This window comes from Marmota monax, unplaced genomic scaffold, assembly GCF_021218885.2.
Source record: "Marmota monax isolate L192 unplaced genomic scaffold, Marmota_monax_Labrador192_F-V1.1 WCK01_AAM20220418_F8-fsc00040, whole genome shotgun sequence".
Lineage (NCBI taxonomy): Eukaryota > Metazoa > Chordata > Mammalia > Rodentia > Sciuridae > Marmota > Marmota monax.
In genome coordinates, this window is record NW_026692782.1 from 7335095 (window position 1) to 7359149 (window position 24055).

Below are 24055 nucleotides of genomic sequence, written 5' to 3' on the forward strand. Positions count from 1 at the left end.
CTCTTTACTTGTGGGTTACCTGCCCAAGAAGCCAAAGGGCAGTTTCCCAAAGAATTGAAGTTACTTTATAAACAAGAGCCTCCAGGAGCTGAGGGAACCGTGTACTGAGTAATGACAAAAGGGACCAGAAAAGATCGAGGTGAAATATTGACAGTGTCTGTTACAGCTCATCCTTTGTACCACCTTGATCCATAGGAACTCATTCCATCCTCTCATGAATTCTTACAGATGTTGATTGTTTACCACATCTAAGGAAAATATTAAAAGGCATATGTTAGGAGAAAGAACTCTTGCTACTGAAGCTGCCGAGCCATAACTTCTAACACTCTTCCCAGTTATCTCTTGTTCTTGATGATCACTTCCTTTAGTCTAAGTGGCTTGCTGGCGAAGTGTCTCTGACCTCCAGTCCTGATTTCCATGCCCTTAGCAGGCCATGGTTGCTGTAATCATCCAATTACAGTTAAAATTGTAGGTAGGTAAGTGAAAAAATGCTGCAGCAGATCTCCCAAGTTTTAAAATTTTTCTTGCTTTCCCATTTCATAGCAGCAGCCTTACCTCCTAGCAATGGGAATTCCGTTGTTCAATGAATTGCTGCTCTGCCTACCAGATACATAGCTTTTGTTATTAAACTCTTGAGGAAATCTCCAGCCATGTGGTAACTGATGTCATGGTCAGTTATTCAGCCTTTATAGGGCCAAGGAGCTTTTTTCTAAGTGGTAAAGGGAGCTCTGCTTCAATAACATGATCTTGAACACTAGAGGTTTCACTATGATTCTCCATTTGGAGAATGTTAGTTCATTTGCTGTTGCATTTTCTAAATAGAATGATTTTTTTTTTAAATCAGATCTAATGAAAGATATATAATTATATCTGAAAGAAAGATAAATTAAAATACAAGTAATAAAACTGCATATTCCATATGGAGCTTGATTAAAAAAAAACTATGTTGCATTTCTATTTATCATGGCATGGAATTTGCCATTTTATTATTGCTCCAGCATCAAGGCTGCTCATATCACAAGCTGAAACTCCAGAGGAACCTTGTCTCTTTTTAGGCCACTCTCAAAACTGCAGCCTTTCTGAGTCATCTGATACAGGGGTCTGTGCATTATTCTAAGGTGCTCAGATTCCTACTGAGGACTCTGGTTTTTTTAATGCTAACGAAGGGTCAAAATTTGTCCTTCACTCTAGAAAGAATCTATTACCATGCACCAGACCATGAGATTTCTAAAAATCTGACTGTTTTATCCAGCCCTTAAATACATGTACGTTTTTAACCTCCTACCCTCTGGAACACACAGGTCTAATGAGGCATTCAGAGTATTGGTTTCTTCTGACTCACTAGATCTGATTATAAATGATGGTGTCATCAATACAATGAACTATTCTTATGTTTGGCAACTGCCAGACAATGGAGGTCACCTCCAAACTATATTGTGAAATATCCCTGGCACAGGGCTATGAATGTATATTGAAATCCTTACCAGGTGAATGCAAACTGCTTTTAATCCTCATTTATGGTAAGTATCAAGAATGACACAAGTATTATAGATTGATATCACATAACAGAGACAGTGTGTAGATCTGCTCTATAAAAGAAATCACATGCAACTTATTATTATTACCAGGATTCTGCAGGAAACAGAGTGAAATTAAATGTTCTATTGTGTTAACTTAAAATAAAAATATTCTTAATATGGAATGAGTAGGTTTTTCAGAGCACTGATCCCTGGACCATGCCAGGCCATGAATTCATTGTTAACCACAGTACACAATTTTCAGCTAATACCATAGAGAAGCTCTAGTACAAAAATTGCACCAGATGTTAGTCCCATCTTGAGGAGAGAGTAAAAGTCAAGGAACCATTGATCTCTGGAGTAGAAGAATATATGAACTCCTGGGTGAGAAATTTCCTCTTTGGCTAATGGTAAGAAGGGAGCTGTAGAGACCAGCTAACATTTCAGCAGCTGAATGTTGGGGGCACTTTTCTTCTCCTTAGTAGCAAATTTTAGAGGAGACATAATAGCTGCCACTAAAGATGACTCCTGAGACCTCTGAGAGCCACTTGTGTATCACTGTAAGTTCAATTCACTTCAACATAGCTTCTGCAGGATTCTAATTGGGCATGCTTTTTGAGGAAACTTATAAGAAGAAGTTAAGTGGGATTAATTGGAATGAAATACAGCCCTCATTGCTGCATTTGGTCAGAGTTCATAACTGATAATCACCTTCTTATTCATCCAGAGCCATACTAGATTTCTTTTACTTTTTGCTAGCATTTCTGCTGCAGAGACTGCTTGCTTGAGGGATCTGGTTGCCATGCTTTTATCAGGCTGTGTAACTATATTTGCCCATTTATAGCCACATTTTGCAAGGGAAAAAGGCACCCTAGTATGTCACTCAATGAGTGAACATATTCTCCCTGTCACCATTATGTAGCAGAACTTTCTCATGCTATCAGTCAGGATAGTAGCTGAAGACTAAGAGTGTGTTCTAACATAGGATAGGATTTCACCTGACATCATCTCAGGCCCAGGGACTCATTTTATAGCAAAAAAAAAAAAAAAAAGTGTGCATGGATGTGTCACGATGGGATTCACACACCCTACCAGCCTGCTGCTGCTGTTTGATACACCAGTTACAGAGCTTTTTGAAGGTTCATCATAGGTAGCAACTTAGAAAAGACAGCCTGGGAGAAGGGAGCTAACTCTCATAGGATGCAGTATGTTTTATGTCAACATCTACAAAATGATGCTTTGCCTTTTATAATTGGCACTAAGGGGTAAGGGCAGAAGTTACTCTGTTCATCATCCTTTTGGAGAAATTGTGCTTCTAGTAGCCTTCACTTTGGACTCTGTACTTCTTTGAGTTCTAGTTCAAAGAAGGAACACTCCCAACTAAGGGCCCAGTAGAAGTGCCAGGAAATTGAAAACTATGGGTGTTTCCTGGCACTTTGAGCTTTTTGTAATAGTAACCCTAGAAAGTAAAGAAATCTATTACCTTTGAAGCTAGCTTTCTTTCAGTCTGCTAAATTTTGTCAGAGGCCTTCTGTTGTATTATTGCAAGTGGTAGGTATGGTGGTCTGTGAAACATATTCTCTCCTTTTACTTCATAAACATGGTCCTTATACTTTAATCTTTATGATTTGGCGGCTTATTTCACCACTAGAACAACCTTCAGTGCCCAGTCTTCTAATAAATGGAACTGTTAGAAGTTCTTTTTTAAAATTTTTTGTCTTTTCCACATTTTTTATTGGTACGTTATAGTTGTACAAAATGATGGGATTTGCTGTTACATATCTGTACATGCACATAGCAATATAATTTGGTCAATATCACACCCAGCACCTCCCACTACCTGGTCCCTTTCCTCTACTGTACTCCTTTTGATTTCCATGAGATCTGGCCCCACTTTTCTCTTCCTTTTTCCTCTCTAACTTCTGCATCTGAGAGAAAACATAGGTCCCTTCACCTTGTGAGTTGAATTTATTTCACTTAACATAATGGTCTCTGGTCCAATTCATATTCCTGCAAATGCTGTAATTTCACTCTTTCTTATGGCTGAATAAAAAGATTAAATTAAATAAAATTGTGTATATATACCACATTTTCTTTATCCATTCATTCATTGATGGACACCTAGGTTGGTTTCATAGTTTATGCTGTTATAAACATGAGTGGTATGTATGTATCATTGTAGTACAATGGTTTTCATTCTTCAGAATCAAAGTTCTTTTTAATGTGAACAACGTTTGTATGTAGGTAGGAGAAGGATTTCATCACTAAAACAAGAAAATTTGACTGATGGTCTTTAAGGACTGTTTTAAACCCCATCTTTACTATTGTCAGTGACTAAATCATGGAACAGAATGCTCACTAAAAGTTAGGATCAATAGTATTTTATCTCCCTCAACATAATAGTAGATGGATATAGTCTTTTTTCAATCTTTAATCAGTTTCATTCTATTGCTGTTGTGAAGATCCCTTAAAAAGAAAATGACTCTGGGGGAAGTTTGAGGCCAAGGTAATTTTAGTAGAAAACAGAGTTTGTTGTTAGGATACACTATGTTTTCAGAGCTGAAATATAAAAAATGAGGCTGCAGGTTGTCTTATGTGTCAAACACAGCAGAGCATGGGATTCTTGTTGGCATTTAGTCTTTATGCCATGTGTCTTCTTAGCTGAAGAACTCTGACCTATCACCAGGAGTGCAGGCAGTTCAGATCTCTTGATGTAATGCTCAGCCAGACACAGACTCCTGAGAACTTAGAAGAAAGGTCATGCCAGCCACCCACTGGGAGAGGACAGTCAGAGCAGAAGAATAAATCCAAGACATCAAACGAGTAACATTGGCAGTGGCAATGTTGACATATGTAAAAGGAACCACATCCATTGAACTTAAACTCTTCCATGTTCCACTTTCCTACTTTTCAAATATCCTCCTTTTTACTATAAAACATATTAGTAGATTTGTGAAATGAATTGAGGCTATCACGTCTTTTAAATATGCCTTATGATGTGAGTAGTACTTACCCATCCTATAGGTTATAGGGAAGAAGGTTTTTTTTTTTTTTTTTTTTTTTCTGAGTCCGGGTCCTTGAGGTCAAGATGAAAAGGATTCACTTCAAGAGATGGATAGGAAAAAATATTCTGTATAGGTGAATTTTCAGGAGCAAACAGTTGGTTACTGATATTAGAATTTCCCTGTCCCGTGTAGTAGCTAGTCACAGGTAGCTACCTAAATTTAAATTGATTGCAATTATGCCCCAGTCGGGCTGCAGCAAAATAATGGGGGGGGGGAGGTTAGGAGCAACTTGTGGAGAGGGAGCCGTTTATTGTAGGACCGGAGCGGTATATACACATTCCACACAGCTTATCTTAATTAACATAAACTCAATACAGCAGTCAACCAATAAGGAATCTCCACACTTAATGGCTCTCTGGCGTTACTTCACAAACCACTCCCTCTGGCAAAATGCCAGGCGCCATCCTGACTTGTTTACAGACTCTAACACAATTATACAAAAATTTAACTGAACTGATTGATCATCAATGAGCCCAAGGAATTAATAACATATCTCTATTGTTGTGAGTGTGGTGCTGGTAATGTTGGAAGTACTCTTCCAGGCTAAATCATAAAGCTGTAGTGGACCTGTTTTTGGTTTCTATTATAATTCCAAAAGCAAATGATTAACATGTGGTTTTGTGGTGCCAGGGGTAAAAATCATCCCTCCTCACTGACCATCTGTCGTATTAGAGAAGAAACAAAAAGCAACTTTGCAGTTTTTGTTTCTTTTCCAATAAGAAGGGATTTATTTTACATGAGATTGATTTCACTCAATTTATTATGTTGGTGTAATGAATCTCGGAGGTAATGGGAATAAATAAGTTTGAAGTCTAACTACCCATAAATTAATAGTTTTCTGTGATTTGGGGAGATGGGGGTAAGAGATAGAACTCAAAGGAAAAGGAAATGAGTGCTGTCTACTATTCCTCTGAGCAATCATAATTTTCTCTTCCTCTGTGTTTCCTCAACTAAAATCTCATAAGAAAAGTGGATTGGAAGATAAATTAATGTTACTCTTGAACACCTTTGACCTCAATAAAATATAGAAACTTTCTTAAAATTCATGTTATCTAATATGGCAGGGAGATAGTTACATCCTAACATTTTTTTAACCTATAAATTTTGCGGGGGTAAATTCTATTTTGTGGATTTCCCAACTCATGATGTTGGCATAGTCAATTTGGATTGACCATCATCTATAAAGCTATATCAGTGAGGGGTTTGAACATATTTTAGTTCAAATTTAAGTGGTGTTATTTTAGTCATCTTTTGGGATGCTGTGACTAGGATACCTGACCAGTACATTTGTAGAGGAGGAAGAGTTTATTTGGGGACTCATACTTTCAGAGGTCTCAGTTCACAGATAGCCAGCTCCATTCCTCTGGGCTCAAGGTGAGGCAGGACATGGTGGTGGGAGAGTATGGGAGGGAAACAGCTCACATGATGATCAGAAAGCAGGAAGAGAGATCTCTACTTGCCAGATACAAATATGTACCCCAAAGTCATGCCCCTGTTGCCCCACCTCCTCCAGCCACACACCACTTGCCTTCAGCTACCACTTAATTAGTTCCATCAGGTGATTAATTAATTCACTGATTGATTTAAGGGTCTCATAACCCAATCATTTCTTCTCTGAACCTTCTTGCATTGTCTCATATATGGGCTTTAGGAGGACATCTCACATCCAAACCATAACAGGTGTAGTTTAAGCTATTAAAAGTCAAAGAAGTCAAGAGTTTTGATCATCTTTAATCCCTTTTAACAAAAGATTGTTGACATAGTTTCCATAGAATTACACCATCTCCTCTTACTGCTCTTTCCTCTTTTTTCTTAGATTGTTAGATAGTGCTTGTCTATTTTAATGTTTCTATGACCCTCACTTTTTGTCTTTTTTTGCATGTTACAGTTGAGTCCTGCTTTTATGTTTCTCTCAGCTACATTTATTTATTACTTCCTATCATCTAATATTTTTGCGTCCTTCATCATCCCCTACTTTTGAGCTCTTTCCATGTATCCTACAGTGAGGAGAATGTTGGCAGCTGTGTTGCTAATGTAATTAATGTGCATAGTCAATTTGGATTGACTAGGCCAAATAAATCCACTTTGAGACATAAAACTACCCAATTTGGCTGTCTTTGTGGATCAGATTCACTGGATAATTGTCAAATCTCTATCTCACTAATTACTGCAGAGACGCATTATGTATTCCCTCATTTGATTCTCATTTCATTAAAATTTACAACCAAAACCGTATGAGGAAATAGTGACATATAAATAGATCAATTTAAGATGAAATTCAATAACCATGTGCTCTGTTCCCCACCTCATCTTTCCAGTGAAATGAGGAAAAGGAAAAGTTATAATAAGTTTTTCTTGCTGCCACAAGGACAAATATGATCTTGGAGACTCCATGTCCACTAACCTGAAGTCAGTGAAGATATCACACCGTCCCCAAAACACCATGATTCTCAGGCCCAATGACTCTTCTCCCTCAGACTCCTTGTGACTCTTCACCTTCAGAAAGTGAAAATAGAACAATTAATCACTCATCTCAGGCCTTCTGTCTATCAAAAGGGAAAATTTAGATGACCCAACTACAGTAAAGTATTTATTTAATAATCTTTTATTCAGCAAATGTCTTTTGTACTGGTTCATGCAAGATGAAAAGAATGTGTTTTCTTTCCTCTGAGGAACTTACCTCTGTCTTGAGGTCCCAGACAGGTCACCCAGCCATTCTATATTAAGGGCTTTCTTGATTCTCGTTCTCTTGGTTATTGCCACTATTTCAAGATGATTTCTGTTTAAGGTAAGAAAAAGCAAACATAAAAATTCCTACTCATAATGGCCCATCTAAACAAATAGACAAAAACATTTTCACTAAAAAGCTAATAGCAAATCTGAAGATTAATAATCCATGTCCGAGAGATTAAATTTCATAGTTTGGACACTTACAATAGGAGAGTTTGGTCTTGCCAAAACTTAGTTGTTCCAAGAATAAAACAAGTTGACTAAAAATAATTCTTAAAATACTCATTTAACTATTGTATTTCTAGACTTTGTACACTGAATTATAACAGTGTACTCATTTTGTACACAGCTTTGTTCTTGTCAGTTGAGTGTTTTGACTTTTTTAATGGAAAAATTCAACAATATCAATGTTATCAATGCTTTTAAGTTAGCATTTATTGAAACTTATGTGTCAAGTATTGAGTTAAACATTTTGCATGACTTGTAAAGATCCCTCCTGTCCAAGTATAAGGTGACAATTTGCCTGATGCTTAATACATAATAAAATCACATTTGAAAAATTTATATCTGAGAAAAAACCCTATTTATACCAAAATTGACTTTATTGGTCACATGACAGGAGCGGATTTTTAAGTTTCTTGGGGTTGGAATTTCAGGATGCTTAATGACCACCTGCTGTGTGTCAAGGATCTTAATAAGTCCTATACACCTGCTCTCACTAACACTGACAGAAACTCTTTTAGACAGATTTACAATTTAAACATTGGCAAACTAAGACTGATTCAATGATTTATTCTACATCCCCCTGCCCAAAACAATGGCATAACATGGGTATTTAACCTTGGGTTGTACTCCAAGAGTTACTTATCCACAGGGTGCAGTGGGGGTCTACCTTGACAGTCCCCTTTGACTTTTCTTCAGTGTGTCTTAGTCAAAGTGTAAATGGGCACCACAAATTGTATAGGATTCACACTGTAGAAGGAAAGAGGAGTTGTTTAAAAAATAATTGGAATTGGAGATCATTATGTTAAATGAAATGAGCCAGTCACAGAAAGACAGTGTTATGTGATCTCACACATGTAATATTAAAAAAAATTGATCTCATATAGGTCATGGAGAGTGGAGTCATGATTACTAGAGTAGAAGAGAGGGAAGAGTGAGAAGTTGCTCAATGAGCACTGAATTATAGTTAGATAAGCATAAGAAGGTATAGTGTTCAATTGCACAGTAGGGCTAATAATGTACCGTGCATATAAAAAATCTAGAAAAAAGGATTCTGAAAGGTTCACCATAAAGAAATGATAAATATCTGAGGAGACAGATGTGTTTACCCCGATTTAAATATTATATAATGTATACCTATATTGAAACATCACAAATATGCATACTTTTTTTCATATGTTAGTTAAAAAATAAGTTTAATTTAACTTTTAAAATAGACAATGCCCGTTATATATCATCTTAAAAGTGTGCGATTAATAGATTTTAATAAATGATAGATAATTGATGTGGTTGTATTAAGAAAATATTGGGGGTTCATTTTAGTAGACAACAGAAAAGACACTGGAATCTTTCAAGAAGAAAAATGACATAATAAAAATAAAGCTAAAAAAGATGCCACTGTAAACTTGTCACGTGGTGCATTTAAGATTTATATATTTTACTATATGTAAACTTGACCTAACAAAAGAACTGTATATGAATATTGAAGGCTAGTTAACGCTTTGCATTTTGTGAACTATTTAGGGATGAAGTGTTAGGTTAGATTGGGATAGATTTGAGGAATTAATGGCAAATAATATGCCCAGAAACATTCCAATAAACCAGATACATACAGGCTCTTGAGACACTGAGCAATTTTGGTAATGATGGGAAAGAAGAAATATCGATTATAATCAATATTTGAAATGAAGAAATGAGAGATTGGTTTAATTAGAAATAGGGGATAAAATAAAGAAAGAAATTTTATGGAAAGCTTCTGAGCCTAGTGAAAAGAACAATGGTGGTGCTCTCAATCTGGCTTTGAGGCCCTGGGTGTGACAATGACCAAGGCCAGCATTGTTCTGAAGCACTTCTGCAGCAGGGTTGGGTTTGGTTTTGGTCTGATTTTCTGGAGACTGTTGAATGGGACTTCTCCCTGACATGGGCAACATCCTTTCTAGTGAATACCTCCGGATGCTTCCAGAGTTCCTGTTACTGGCTACACCAGTGTCTATCCCCAGCCCCATGCTCTTCCTACAGTGCTGCATTAGCACACCTCTGAGAGTCCTCTCAGAGGACTTTTTTCCTCCCCTGAGAAATGGGATGGGGCCTTGTAACTTCCTTGACTAACTGAACGTGGCAGAAGTGTTACCATGTGACTTCTAAGACTGGGCATGAACGGTAAAACGTGTTCTGCCTGGTTATCTCTCTCTTACCACACACACTTGGACAGCCCCGGGAGGCCGTTTCAGAATGCTGGCTGCCCTCCAGTGTGTCCCTGGAGACACTGCAGAGCTCCTGCAGACAAGGAAGAGCTCCTGGGCCAGAGGAGCACAGCTGTTCTGCCCCTGCTGTTCCAGTCTTCCCAGCTCAGCCTGCAGACAGTGAGCCAGTGACAGCCTCCACATGGTTCCTGCCCCAGCCTGTGGCCTCTGTTGCTGATGCCAGAGGAGCCAACAGGCTTATCTTTATTGAGCCCCGTCCAGATTGTAGATTTATGAACAAACTAAATGTCATAATTTTAAGACACTTGGTTTGGGGATAATTTGTTACTCAGCCATCATAAGCAGAACACGTCCAAACAGACATTTTCTAATAAGGCTACTTTTCCCATCAGGAAAATCTGATTTCCCTCTAGGTTATTCACATCCACAGGAAACATGAACCTTCACTCCTCAGCAGCAGAAATACTTCTTATTCCAAATAGTTTTCTCTCGTCACTTTGCATTTAGTGCCTAGAATCCATTAGGCGCTTATCTTTAAATTTTTCTGGACAAGAGACAAACAGTAATCTCTATAACTTCTAAAATATAGATGATAAATATGAACCTCCAGCTTACCACCAACCCACAAGGAACCTTTGTATAAAGTAAGAAAAGTCACCACTTGCTCAAGATACTATATATTTCCATGTATTGTTAATAGATAGACATATATTAACTTACAACATATAATGCACTGATTTATCAGAACAAATATTTTACTGTTAAATGACTGAAAATTATTACTGCAACATCTAATGAAACCCCTAAGATGTGCCAATGTAAATGGCACCCCTAAGGTGCAATATATGACCTACACAGCTGCCTAGGCCAGTTCTGAAAAGTCTTGAGGTTTTCCTAAAGCTTCTCTTACTTGAGATGAATAGAATCATTCACCCAACCACACCTCTTAGAACTTCTTTCCTATTAATTTTTTCTTCTTTATAAAGCTTGAAAATGGTTAGTGGCATAGAAAACTCACAAACTAGTTTGGGAGAGTATATCTCTTAGCAAATCCTATAGACATGATATTAAAATCCTTTAAATTGTGGGAATATGGTTTACCTGTTCTCAAGTGAAGTTCAGAAACAAGATGGTCCTACTGAACATCTGGTTATCATAAATCCAATCAGCAAATATCTATTGAGCTTCTCAGGTGTGTGTGTGTGTGCGTGTGTGTGTGTTTGTCATACATATATGTCAGTCACAATGACAGGCAACTAGGAATACAATGGCCACCCCCGAAATTTGTAGTATAATAAGTCATTTGTGCAATCACAAAATCATACCACTATATAATAATAAACTTTAGTAAGAGTCATGAAGAAATTTTAAGTCATAGTGGAGCATCTTAGAACACTAGTCTGGTTTGGAATAGAGATTCAAGATTTATATATATTCTTCAGAGATGGTAGTTCTAAATATAAGAAGTGATATCCAGGGAGTAAGTGCTTTTACATATATATATTTATATTTATACATAAATATAAGTGCTTTTATATATATATAAATATATATATATATATATATATTTATATATAAATATATATATATATATATTTATATATAAATATAAGTGCTTTTATATATATATATATATATAAACTAGAGTTCAGAAGTCTAAAGATAGAGTTGAAAAAAGCACTCCTGGTTTCACAGAGAAAATATAGCAAGGAGCCCAGAAGAATATGGAAGTGGCCAGAGAGAAGTCAAGAGCATGCTGAGCCACAAAATACTGACCTGGAGGGTGGCGTTCCAGGGAGCAAAGTTCTCCGAGTCTAGGGAGGATTCATACTGAGAAAGGATTAGATATGACACAGATGTAAGCACTAGTTTCCTTAAACTTCAGAGAAAGGGTCCTTGACTTATGAAAAGACAAGAATAATATTATAGCACCACAAAGAAGTAGGATACAAATTAGCCTGCAGAGTCTAAAAAGGCTTTCTGTGTAGCCTAAGCCCAAGCTGAATTTTTATAAGTAGAGTAATAGACAACGATTTAAAAAAGTAATATAGAAACAACATGTGCAAAACCATAAAGGCACAACAGAATATAATATTCTGGAACTGCTAGTAGTTAGGAGCCAACAGCTGCACTGGAAAAGTGACAAAGATGGAAATGTGGGATGAGTGGGGACCAGATCATGAACCATCCTTGGAATAGAATTTGAGTATGAAAGTTCTAAAGACCATTTTAAGATTTAAAAGAGGAAAGCAGTGTGAAAAGGTCTGAGTTTAGTAAGTGCACTGTAGCTAATCAATTTAGGAAAAGACAGACAAGCAAGAGAGAGTTAAAAGGCAATGACAAGCTGAGCATGATAGCACACACCTGGAATCCCAGTATCTTGGGAGGCTGAGGCAGAGTATTGCAGGTTCAAAGCCAGCCTTAGCAATTTAGCAAGATTGTAAGCAACCTAGCAAGACCCTGTCTCAAAATAAAAACTAAAATTTAAAAAAGGACTGGGGATGTTGCTCAGTGGTTAAGTGTTCCTGAGTTCAATCTCTGGTACAAAAAAAAAAAAAAAGTCCATCACAAAATAACCCAACCCATAGATAAATAGGCAAATGAACCGAACAGACATTTCTCAAAAGAAGAAATGCAAATGGTCAAAAAGTATTCAACATGTTTAGCCATCAGGGAAATGCCAATCAAAACTACATTGAGATTTCATTTCACTGCAGTTAGTATGGTAATCATCAAGAATACAGATAACGATAAATGCTGGAAAGGATGCAGGAAAATGGAGAGCCTTTTATAGATCATTAATGGAATGTAAATTAGTACAGCCATTATGGAAATCAGTGTGGAAGTTCCTAAAAAGACTAAAAAAATGAAAACTACCATATGATCTAGTTATACCACTCCTCAGTATATATCTGAAAGAATTAGTCAGCAGACTATAGAGAAACCTGAATACCCATGTTTATTACAGCACAACTCTCAATAGCCAAGTTCTTAAATGGCACCAGTCAATAAATGAATGAAGAAAATGTGGCATATATTCACAATGGAGTACTATGCAACAGTATGGAAGAAAAAAATCATGTCACTTGCAGGAAAATGGAGGGACTAGAGATCATCATGTCACATGAAATAAATGACTCAGAAAGACGAGTTGTACTTATTTTCTGTCATATGGAATTGAGAAGGAAAAAAAGACAAAGTGAATGTATAAGGGAGGCTATTAATGAAAAGGAAAGGGACTGGGGGAAGGTAGGAGGGGAAGGGTGATGAATGAGAGGGTGGAAATGATCAAAATAAGTTATATGCATATACCAATATGATGTAATGAAACTGAAATCAGCAAGAAAATTAGAAACATCCAGAAATTGGTGTGACAGTAAAGTTACACTAGTCCTACAGAATATAAAATCCAGGCATAATAATTACCATAAAGAATTATAAGAATGATATGTGTAATTAATATATACATATATAAATTACACATATCACTCATATATATATATATAATATGTGTGTACTATATTTTGTTATATAAGGAGAATAGGCTAAAGGGGGACAGAGGAAGAATAATATTACTTTTGTAATGCATTTATATTGATGTGCAGAAAATATAAGATATTATCAAAACCACATTGTAGCTTTTATGACCCGGGCATTTATGCATACATGGACCACATTTGTTATTTAAAAAATATTAAAATTACATTTGGCGATATAATGCTGGTACAAAGGCAAATACATTAACCTTAAATATGAACAAACCAAAAAAAAAAAAGCAATGGCAGTTGACACAAGTGAATTATAGGAGTTAAAAACAAGAAGTGGAGATAAATAGGAGATATTCTGTAAAAGGTAAAAAATACAGGACTTGCAGACTTCGGAGTTTTGGAGTTAGATGAAAGAGGAGTTTAAGGTGATATTCAGGTTTCTGTCCTTACTACCAGGAAGATATGAGGGTCCATGTACTACCATTTACTGCTTCAAGGAACATGGGAGAAGAGGAATTCGGGTTGCATGTATCCTAGGGTTTTCTAAATGGCAGAAGTCACCAAGCAGGACGAGCTGAGCTTCTGGGGAAGATTGGACATGGCAGCATACATGCTCAGAGACTGTCTTCCAGAAAAGAAACAAATTGGCATATCTTCATGTCTAATAAAATACTCCTGAAAAACCCAGTGAGTTCCTGAAATCCACAGCACAAGTTTCAACACAAAACCCAGAAATTTTCATTTCCAATTCTCCCAAAGCACTCTGACAGGATGGGAAGCAATTCAACTCCCTCCTCTTTCCTTGGATTTGGGTATTTTGAGAGCCAAATACTACACTTGATAATTTATGGGCACAGCTTACCCTTCTTTCTGGCACAAATTCCATAATGTGGTGACAAACGCAAATGCCTTAGTACATGACTCTTTATTCTATGCATTTATTTTTTAAAAATCAGGACAGTTATGGAAATAAAAATGTTCCATTTTTAATTAGTGTTTACTGCCAAAGAAAGTGGCTTTATCTGCAAGCAGCTATGTTTACATAAGTGAAAGTTAAAAATTACTGTGGTTCTCTAGCTGGCTGAACAAGCTGATAAATACAACTGTTAATAGGTAGATAAATGGTAAGGCAGAAACCTAAATTTCATTAAACTCCCATAATTCCAAGAATCCAATGCTGAGAAAAAAAGTATAGGAAAATACAAGGTATTCCTGAAAGCATAAAGTCAATCTCAAAGAGACACAGACAATAAAGAGAGCAGTCTTCACAACACTACTGTCAGCTTATTCCACATAACTCACACAAATAGCTTATTTTCTACCCAGAAAATGCTTCAGGATAGTAGCCGAGATATACTGAGTGTTTATTCTAAAATTACCTAGTGTGAGACTTAAGACATTTATTTCCTTAAAGGAGTCTGCCTGACATTTGAACTTCCTTATAAAATTGCATTAAATATGTATCAGTTTGGAGGGCCTACCAAAAATAGAATAATGCATTTTCAATTTAGTCTTGGTTACACTTGACCTGTTTTAAAGTGCTCCTCTAATGAAATGGAAGCTATACCAAAATTAATTCTATGCAAGAGGCAGAACAGATTCTGTGTTATTTAATCATAATGTATATGATCCACTTTGCCTGAGCAGAGAAACAATATCGAGATGGCGATTGCTTTAATCTGGCAGGACTGATAACATTGTCATAATAATCAAAATGAAGTTCAAGTGGTTTTCTGACCTGAATATAACACTCATGTTGTACTATAAGAAATAAGGAAGGGCAGGGAACCAAGGAATGACATCTGTGGCAGTTTTAGCTTGCAGTTACACTAATAATTCTGTATCAAGAGCAACTGAGCTAGGAAAGAAGAGCCGAGAACCAAGTCTTCTTTATTAACATCACCAGTTTAGCTGCTGCATGCTACACACCGCTCTCAGGATTTCTCACATGAATTAATTCTTGAGTGAGCCCATCTTTTCAACCTAGCAAGGTTGTTTAAAGAAAAAAAAAAAACTATACGTTTTACAAATGAGGAAACAGTCCAGAGTGTTTCCAAGTAATACTACTGGCAAGTTGGAAATCTGGGTTTACAAACTCCTGTTTGTTCCTCTTCATCAGGCAGACCCCCTTCAGTCATGCCTTGGCACGTGATGTGTGCCAGGCACTCGGTTGGATTTTGAATGCGTGGTGGATAAAAGTCATAATTCAAGGTCATGCTTTTGCACAAGAGAGAGAGGCTGACAACAGATAAGATGAAACCAAAGTAATATCAGAGGTATTCAGTATCGTTGAAGAAATAAAGTGTCAGCACAGAAAAACATGGGGGAAAGTAGGTATCTTTCATTTATTTGTTTTAAATATAGCATAAATTGGCAGGTTCTCCCTAGAGTAGAGATATTTTAAGAAGAAACCTGAATCATAGGAAGGTACTAGATATAAATGAAAGACCACTGTGACAGGGAATAGGAAACTTCAAGGCTCTAAGGCAGGAAGGAGCTTAGTGTCTCCCAAGCAGGTACAGGTAGAAGGCCAGTGTGATGAAGATGGAAGAGAACTTCACACCCCATCCCCCCCACACAAAAAAAGAAATAAGATGGGAACAAATCAGGCAGACACTACAAGTTTGTAGAAGTTTCTGGATCTTCTTATGGGACACTACAGAAGAATTTGAGTAGGAGAATGGCATGACCCAATTTATCTCTTTAAAAATCTGTTCTGGCCAGGCCTGTAATCCCAGTGGCTTGGGAGTCTGAGGCAGGAGGATCGTGAGTTCAAAGCCAGCCTCAGCAACTGAACCAGGTCCGAAGTAACTCAGTGAGACCCTGTCTCTAAATAAAATACAAAAAAGAGAATGTGACTCAGATATATATATATATATTTGTTCTGGGTTTGGCATAAGAATAATTTGCTTATTTTTTGTGTACTTGCTCAGTTTCTGACAATTATCAATTTACCTATTTCCCCTTGAAAGGTTTTGACACATAATGTTTATGATGTCATGCCTTCTTTTTGTATATTTTTTTTTCTAGTATGTGACATCTCTGTTTCCCCACGTGATAGTTTTGCTTTAAGTTCTATTTTGTTAGGCTTTTTAAATTGCTCGTCAGGTTTTTTGTTGTTGTTGTTGCTAATATTTTCCTTTAAAAAACTGTTATGTGTTGTTTTAGGAATGCCACTTGTAGAAAACACCACCAAATATTGTGAAATCTTATTTTTTAATCTATTTTGAGTAGCTGTAATTATTTTCAATTGTATATGAATCTTATTTCTTCTTTTATTTTTGTGTATTTATTATTGCATTCCTTTTATAGATTTAGTTGTTTATGTCTTACAGCTATACATGGTTCTATTGTCCTTATGGTGGTTAATCTCAGCAGAAGAGTTACAGTGTTCATTTAATCACTTTCCTAAATTTCCTAAATTTACCAATACTGACGTGATCACAATAATAAAACCACTACTTGAGCAGAAACTTACTGTTGTCTGTGCTACATTTTATTCATATGTTTTAGAACTTAAGGACTTAATTTGTTACTGATAAACCATCTAATTTATTTTAAGTGGATCTTACCAATTTTGTGCTGCTTCTCCTTCTCCTCTTCCTTCTCTGTCTGTGTCTCTCTTTCTCTCTCCTCCACAAAAAAAAATTTAATGAGAAATTTGGATACCTTTTCCCCCGACACTAAGGCATCTAGGTTTCTGTAGATATTTTTCACCTTTACTTATTTGAATACCTGCTCCAAGGGTAATTTCATCTTGTGGCCTGAGCAAAACTTTTGAAATCTTAAATGCCTAAGGGATTTTTTTATGTCTTCACATGTAATATTCTTCAATATCCACATCTGGATATTCTTCAATACTTTATAATTGTTTTCCATTATTCTTATGTCAAATGTTATATCAAAATGTTTGGCAGTCTGCTTCTTAGAGAGATTTGTTATATTACTCTGAATGCTTTTGGAGTAATATACTTTGATACTTCTAAATTTCACTAAATGGCTTAGGTGATCACGTCTTTCTCTTCTATCTCTTGTTTAACACTCTACTAACCTTTTCAACCTGAGGTCTTCATCCTTTTTTAGGTTCATCTTTTTTTTTTTTGGTACGAGGGTTTGAACAAGGGGCGGGGGAAGGGGGCTTACCCACTGAGCCACATCCCAGCTCTTTTTTGTATTTTATTTAGAAACAGGGTCCCACTGAGTTGCATAGAGCCTTGCTAAATTGCTGAGGCTGGCTTTGAACTCGCAATCCTCCTGCCTCAGCCTCCAGAGCCACTGGGATTACAGGCATGCACCATCATACCTGGCTAGGTTTATCCTTAATATTATATTTTATATGTATATTTCTATATATTCTTTAAAGTTTTCATCCAAAAGAGTTATTTAATATTATCTTGCAAATTGCTAATTAGTTTTTCAGGTATTTCCAGCTTGGTATCTACCCCTTTTGTTATGTTCTCTATGTCACCATTATATTTTAATATCTAGTCTTTTCAATTCTGATTTATTTTTCTCATTTCATGTTGCTGGTATCTTTTCTTTCCTGCCTAAGCACAAATTTACATATTATACTTATTTAAAATTATGTCTACAAATAATTGTGCTCTGAATTCCCATATGTTGTTCCATGTAAGCCTTTCTTTCAGTTACACTGCTCAGGCATCTGATGTCTGATTTGTGAGTTCCTGTTTCTCTGAAAATACCTGTTCCTGCCACACGGGGGAACTAGGGAAGAGCTAAAGGCTGGGGTGGGAATGAAAACCAGGTTTCAAAACCCCAAGTTCCAAACACCTAAGCCACTGTGGATAACCCCGCCTGCGATCACTCCTCCTGAGAAAACACTCTTTGCCTTTTACCTGCGTCTTGGGGGAGAAGCTGCCTGAGGAGACGTCTTCCTAGAATAAAGCTTGCAAACTGGGGACTGCGGAAGGGAGAAGCTAGAGGCTCTGAAGCACCTGAAGAGCTGGTCGGCCCCACCTGTTCCTTCATTCCCCAGCCCCCTACTTTACATTTCCTGTGGCTTCTGTTTTGCCCTGTGTGCTTTTACAACTTAATTGTTCCCTAAATCACTGCCTTCCTGGTGTTGACAGGTGGTGATGCTGACTTTGATAGTGAAAAGGAAGGCAAGGGCAATGAAGGGGAGAAGCTTAGAGGCAAGTTCAAGTCCCCATGGGCCTCCCTTCCACAGCCCCCTGCAGGTGCCAGTTCAAGCCTTTGTCTTTGCCCAAGGTGGATCGAGTTGGGGTGACAGTGTGTTATTTATGTGAACTCCTGGAATTCCTGTATCTTTGCATTTTCCACAAATGATTTTGAAGGAGGTGTTAGGAATCTATGCTAGTTTCCCTTTGTAAAAGGAGTGGGTATTTATTTTTTCAGTTTATGTTTCTTATATTTCTTTGATTTGAATAAGTAGTGTCCATATTCCCCAACTCCAATTCATGAACTATATTCATGACAGATTCCAAAAGCAGTATTGAGTGCACCAGGTCTACTCCGTGGTATATGACAAGCACATCACAAAAACTTGCTTTTTATGATATTCTGTGTAGGGTTTTCGTCTAGCAAATCATATGTTTATTTCTTATGGCTTATTTTAGATGTTATATCTCACCTATTTTTCTTACTTGAATTTTATGAAGTAGCCATTTTAGGATTTCTGAAAGAACAAATCTTATTTAATAGGATGTCTTTATTCTATTAACAATTTGTGTGGGTATAGAAAACTAAGAAGGTCCTTCTGTTTTCTTATTGGAATCCGACTAAATAAGAGGGGGTGGGGAATGACAACAAACTAAAAGCTTAGAGTTAGGATGATCAAAAGGCTTAATGATCCCAAAAACAGTCAACATTAAAATAAAATTCAGTTTTCATAAAACCTGATCAAAATGTAAATTAATGCAACATCCTTCCTTGGCTTGAGTTAGTTAACAGTCATTCAGTTAGGATTTTGCTAAATGTTAACGAGGCCATATCAAGGACAATATTAAGTGAGCATGCTATTTGACCAGTCTAGAAATGTATTCTTAGAAATAATGAAAGGGTGAATAGACATTGCTTTCTCTAAAAATACTTATTTAAATTTGGTGTACAGTCTGTGGTTGGTTGAATAATGGTCCTCCAAAGATATCTGCTTCCTAAATCCTGCAACCTGTGATTACCCTTGTGGCAAAAATGGATCCTGCAGCTTTGTTGAGAATTTTGTGTGGGCCCAATGTAATCACAAGGGTCAACCTCAGGGAGATAAGAGAGTCTCAGTCAGAATAGGACATGTGACAAAAGGACCAGAGTTTGGAGGGAAACACTTCAAAAAAGAACAAGAGGGATCGTTACGGGCAGCCTCTGGAAGTTGGAAAAGACTATGAAAGAGATGTTCTTCTAGAAAGAACACAGCAGCCCTGCTAACACCTGTATTTCAGATTTGTGACTTCCAGAAGTTTAAGATAATAAATTTGTGTTATTTTAAATAACTAAATTTGTGGTAATTTTGTTAAAGCATCAGGTAAATACAAATGCATATATAATAATAAAAGAGCTCAAAACAAATCAACTACAAAGGTCAAAATATTATAACATTAAAAAGTACACACCCTACAGTTATTAAAATTATGTTATAGAACAAATTTTATTGTATAAGATACACATGAAATATCATTAAGTAGAAGAGTCATAACACAAAACGTTAAGTAACTCATTTTTAACATGGAAATTATAAATAATATTACCTAAGATTATTAAGTGCGTCTTGTGTGCCAGGAACTTTTAAAGGGACATACTTGTATTATCTCAATTACTGCTACTGTGAGGGAGATAATATTATCCCCATTTTACAGATAAAGTCATTGAGGCACTGGGAGGTTAGAATACTTGTCCAAGATCACACAATTAGGAAGTGACAGATTTGGAACTAGGACAGTGGATCTCTGAGCCTGCACCTAGTCCTCTTTGTATGAATATCCCTGGAGTGAACAAATCAAACATATGACAGCGATGGCAAAGCTCTACAGTAAAAAAGCAGGTGGGCCTAATTTTCTCCCTTTCTTTATCTGAACAATAAACTTTAATTACTTTTGAAATGCAGAAAAAAACAATTAGAGTGTTTAAAAGGTATTGAGATGATCTTTAGAAAAATACTTCCTGTTCTCATTTTATTTTTAGGAAACAAAAGTACCTTTCTTCTTTCAAACTCAACTGCTATGAGGATCGTATATAAATATGCAGTTATCTAAAGATCGAAAATACGTCATGACCTACTTGATTACATACCATTCAGTTTTGCAAATCTAACATATTCATACTAAAATACCTATCCATTTACTTATAAATACCAAAGATACATGTAAGAAAGTAAACTAAAATTTAACCTTAGGATAAAAAAAAAAGAAAGAAAAAAATGGCATGTGTTTAACCTTGTTTCATCAGCACCTACTAGGAAAGTACCTACAAAGACATAACAAAAAACTGCCAAATAGAGTCATGCTTAAAAAATTACAAAAGCAACTGGTGAAAGATTTGCCTTGTGCTCTTGCTGAAAGTTAAGATAACTACTAAATGCTCCCTCTACCAGAACCCTATTCCAAAATACGAAGTCTCTACTAAGCAACACCTGGGCAGCTTTCTCTCTACTATGAGAGTTGTGGTTTTCAAAGTAGTCAAAATGCTGATTCCACAACCTCAATCACTCTCAGCGTTTGGACATCTTGTTGCTTAATTGTATTTCCCCAAAATAAAAGTACATTTACAGAGAAATAGCTATGACCATAGACAGAGATAAGATAGAAGAGCCTTTGTAACAGTAAGTAGTGATGGTTATGGGTTTCATTTATCCATTTTAAGTTCCTTTGTAAACTAGGTACCATAGATGGCCTTGGAGAAGATCCCCTATGCATCCAACTGCTGAATCAGGAGCTGGGCAAGGAGCTACATGTTCCATAAACTATCAGTTAAATGCAAGGGAAAGTGAACCCGGTAAGGAATGAGCCGGACATAATATCCCAGTCTTTCCACTGGCATAGAGCCGACCTCTCCTTTTGTTCAAAGATAAATAAGTTTTTAAATGAATCCATGATTACCAGGCACTACAAGGCACAAGAAAGGAAATACTGGGAGATTCAGAAGAAAAAAATAGAACCCTTTAGAACCTTGGTAGTCTTTAACTACCAGAATAAGAATATTTGTTTTTCTTTTTAACCATTGCAGCCCCAGATCCCAGAATATTCAGTAAATATTCATTGAATTAATTAACAAATCATTTAGAAAATTATTATTTAGAGAGTGTCAAGAAGTTCTTCAATCTAGAAAGCATGAAGGTAAAGCTATAGAGAGAATAAGCTAATACAATGAAAGAGAAAGGAAGGAAACAGAAAAAGAAATGTGCTGAGTAAGAAAATATAAAACAAAAGTGGAATTGAGGATATCAAAAATGATGGACATGAAGAATTTTTTTACATACATATTTATTTAAACGTATCAAATACTTAGTTTCAATCTGTATCATGTTACTTTTTATGTATAGATAATTTCATTTTTACATAGAATTTTTTAATCTCTTTTAATTTCTGATTTCTGATTTTTATGTCTGACTTAGAAAAGCCCTTATCATACTAAAATTATTTCTATTTCATTTAGTTATGTTATCATAATGATCTCTTTAACCAAGCTAAAAAAATATTATTATAAAATGAGATATTTGTGTTTTAATGAATAATACTAAAGAAACTTCTCATAAAGTTACAAAAATCATCGCCTTGAAAACTATTAAGAATTAATGTAACAGTAATGAAATATTAAAAATCCACAGGAAGATAAACATCTACAGAGGAGACCTTGGTATTTGGGGCTAATTTTCCCTACGAGTGTTTACCAATATCAGAGGTGGTTGAGTAACTGAGAGGCTGGGAAGCCACAGAAGTTGGGACCTACCCCATCAGAGTCTTGGAAAACATCTGCTTTCTGTGGCCTTTCAAGGTTGAACCCAAGGATTGAGTGAGAACAGGAAATGTTGACACATAGCACCTGCAATTCCTAGAATGAAATTAATGAAATTCTGGATTACTAGTAGTTTCAGGTACCTGGCATGAACAAAATTCTCACTTTGCACCAAATTATTTGCAAGAAACACGCCTTTTAATACTGTGACCAACAGTATAAGATAACTAAGCAAATATGAGATAAGACAGTAAAACTAAAGCCAAGTCAAAGTCCAATCAGAAAAAGAGAAGCCATTGTACATATTCCAGCTATAAAATATTTAATATGAGAACTAGAAGCTTACACCAACCATGGAAGATCTGGGAGACTGAAGATGTGAGAATTTTTCAGGGAATATTACTGCATTCAGCCTGAAGCTCCAAAAGCTGCTGCAATTCTCAAGAATTCTCAGAAGCTCCCACAAATACCACAGCATGCAGAAGTGAAATGGGTAGATCTCAATGGCTCACCAGAAAGCCTCTGTGATTCCCAGGTTGGCCACACACCTAGCTGCAAATGCTTGTGGTGAGTAAAGGATTCTTTTCCTCTTCCACCTTCCAAATTACTCCAGAGGATCTCTCACCAAGAAGTATTCAGGGAAGGCAATTTTGAGAAGTGTAACTCTCTTTTCTTGGCTTCTGTTAAATTTGGTTTTGCCTTTCAGACATATTATCCCAAGTCATAGTTAAGCTTCCAGCTGGTCTTATTTTGTGATTTGACATGCTCTGGTCTCCTCACCCAGTCCTTTGCTGACACCATGTTTCAACAACAGTAAGGAGCTCTGTTGCTTTTCTGCCTCCGGTTTGATTTCTTTTCCATATGTTTCTGTAGGGTCCTCATGGTCCCTAGACTATCTCACTTGCCACATGCTCTCATCTTTCTTTTGCCCATTCTCCCTCACCGGCTCCTCCTTCTTACTCCAATTAGTCATTCCTCTGTGTTAGTATTCTCTATCATATGCCGGATCTCTGACTCATTTATTATCAATGAGTATTTTGTCATTATTTGCTTACTGACTTCACCTGTAAGTCTGCAGCCATTCTTGAGGACTGGCAACTATTATGTCTTCATAACTCATTTTCTGTGATCAGAATCTACCTCACCACCTCACTCAGTTTAGAATTTCAGCAGTTTTGTTGAATGCGATCTGTTAGTTCATCACCAACCTAGCAGAGAAGTTGGTGAAATCTGGATGTTTGGAATATACTCATAAAACCATGCAAGCATCACCCTTAATTTATGGTTGTTTACACCATATGGACTGATATAACAATGTCATGATTAGTTAGTCATATATTTAGGTCAAATAAATAGCACAGCTCAAACTCTACCAATGTTATTTCTAACTAGAAATATTTGGTGGTTGCGGCAGGGACTGCATATATATTCATCCTAACCTAGACATTCTAAAAAATAAGCTTTTAAAAAAAGTTTTAGAGTATTTTTTTTTAGTTGTTGATAAACTTTTATTTTATTTATTATGTGGTGCTGAGAATCGAACCCAGCACCTCACACATACCAGGCAAGTGTGCTACCTCTGAGCCACAGCCACAGCCCCCAAAAATAAGCTTTTAAAAGAGAAGCCTTATTTAAAATTAGACTTTTATGTCAAATTCAAAATTTTTTTACAAATAATGGACACCAGGTAGCTATGGTCATATAAAAAATACATTATAGTGGACAGTGACCTCTCCACGGTCTTCTGATATAATTCCACTCTTAACTGAAGATTAATAAATGTATTTTGATATCAATAAAAGGTTTTATGACCTACATGATCAATGAGTTGAATACTACTGTCAACGTTTTCTAATTTATGAGCCCTTTCTGTTATGCTATTAAAGCCTTTAATATCCGGGGAA

At 36.4% G+C, this 24055-nt stretch overlaps 1 protein-coding gene across 16 annotated transcripts in view; it reads left to right on the forward strand.

Moving 5' to 3' along the window:
* Marchf1 (membrane associated ring-CH-type finger 1) overlaps window positions 1-24055 on the forward strand; it is a 756948-nt gene that overhangs the window by 610417 nt on the left and 122476 nt on the right. The window contains exon 1 of one of the 16 annotated variants that reach the window (XM_046447730.2): window positions 22320-22718. The exons of the other annotated variants lie outside the window; for them this stretch is intronic. Coding sequence (XP_046303686.1) covers window positions 22710-22718 — 9 coding nt within the window. The 5' untranslated portion in view covers window positions 22320-22709. Of the gene's footprint in view, window positions 1-22319; window positions 22719-24055 lie in introns of those variants that run through there. 16 annotated transcript variants of the gene reach the window in all.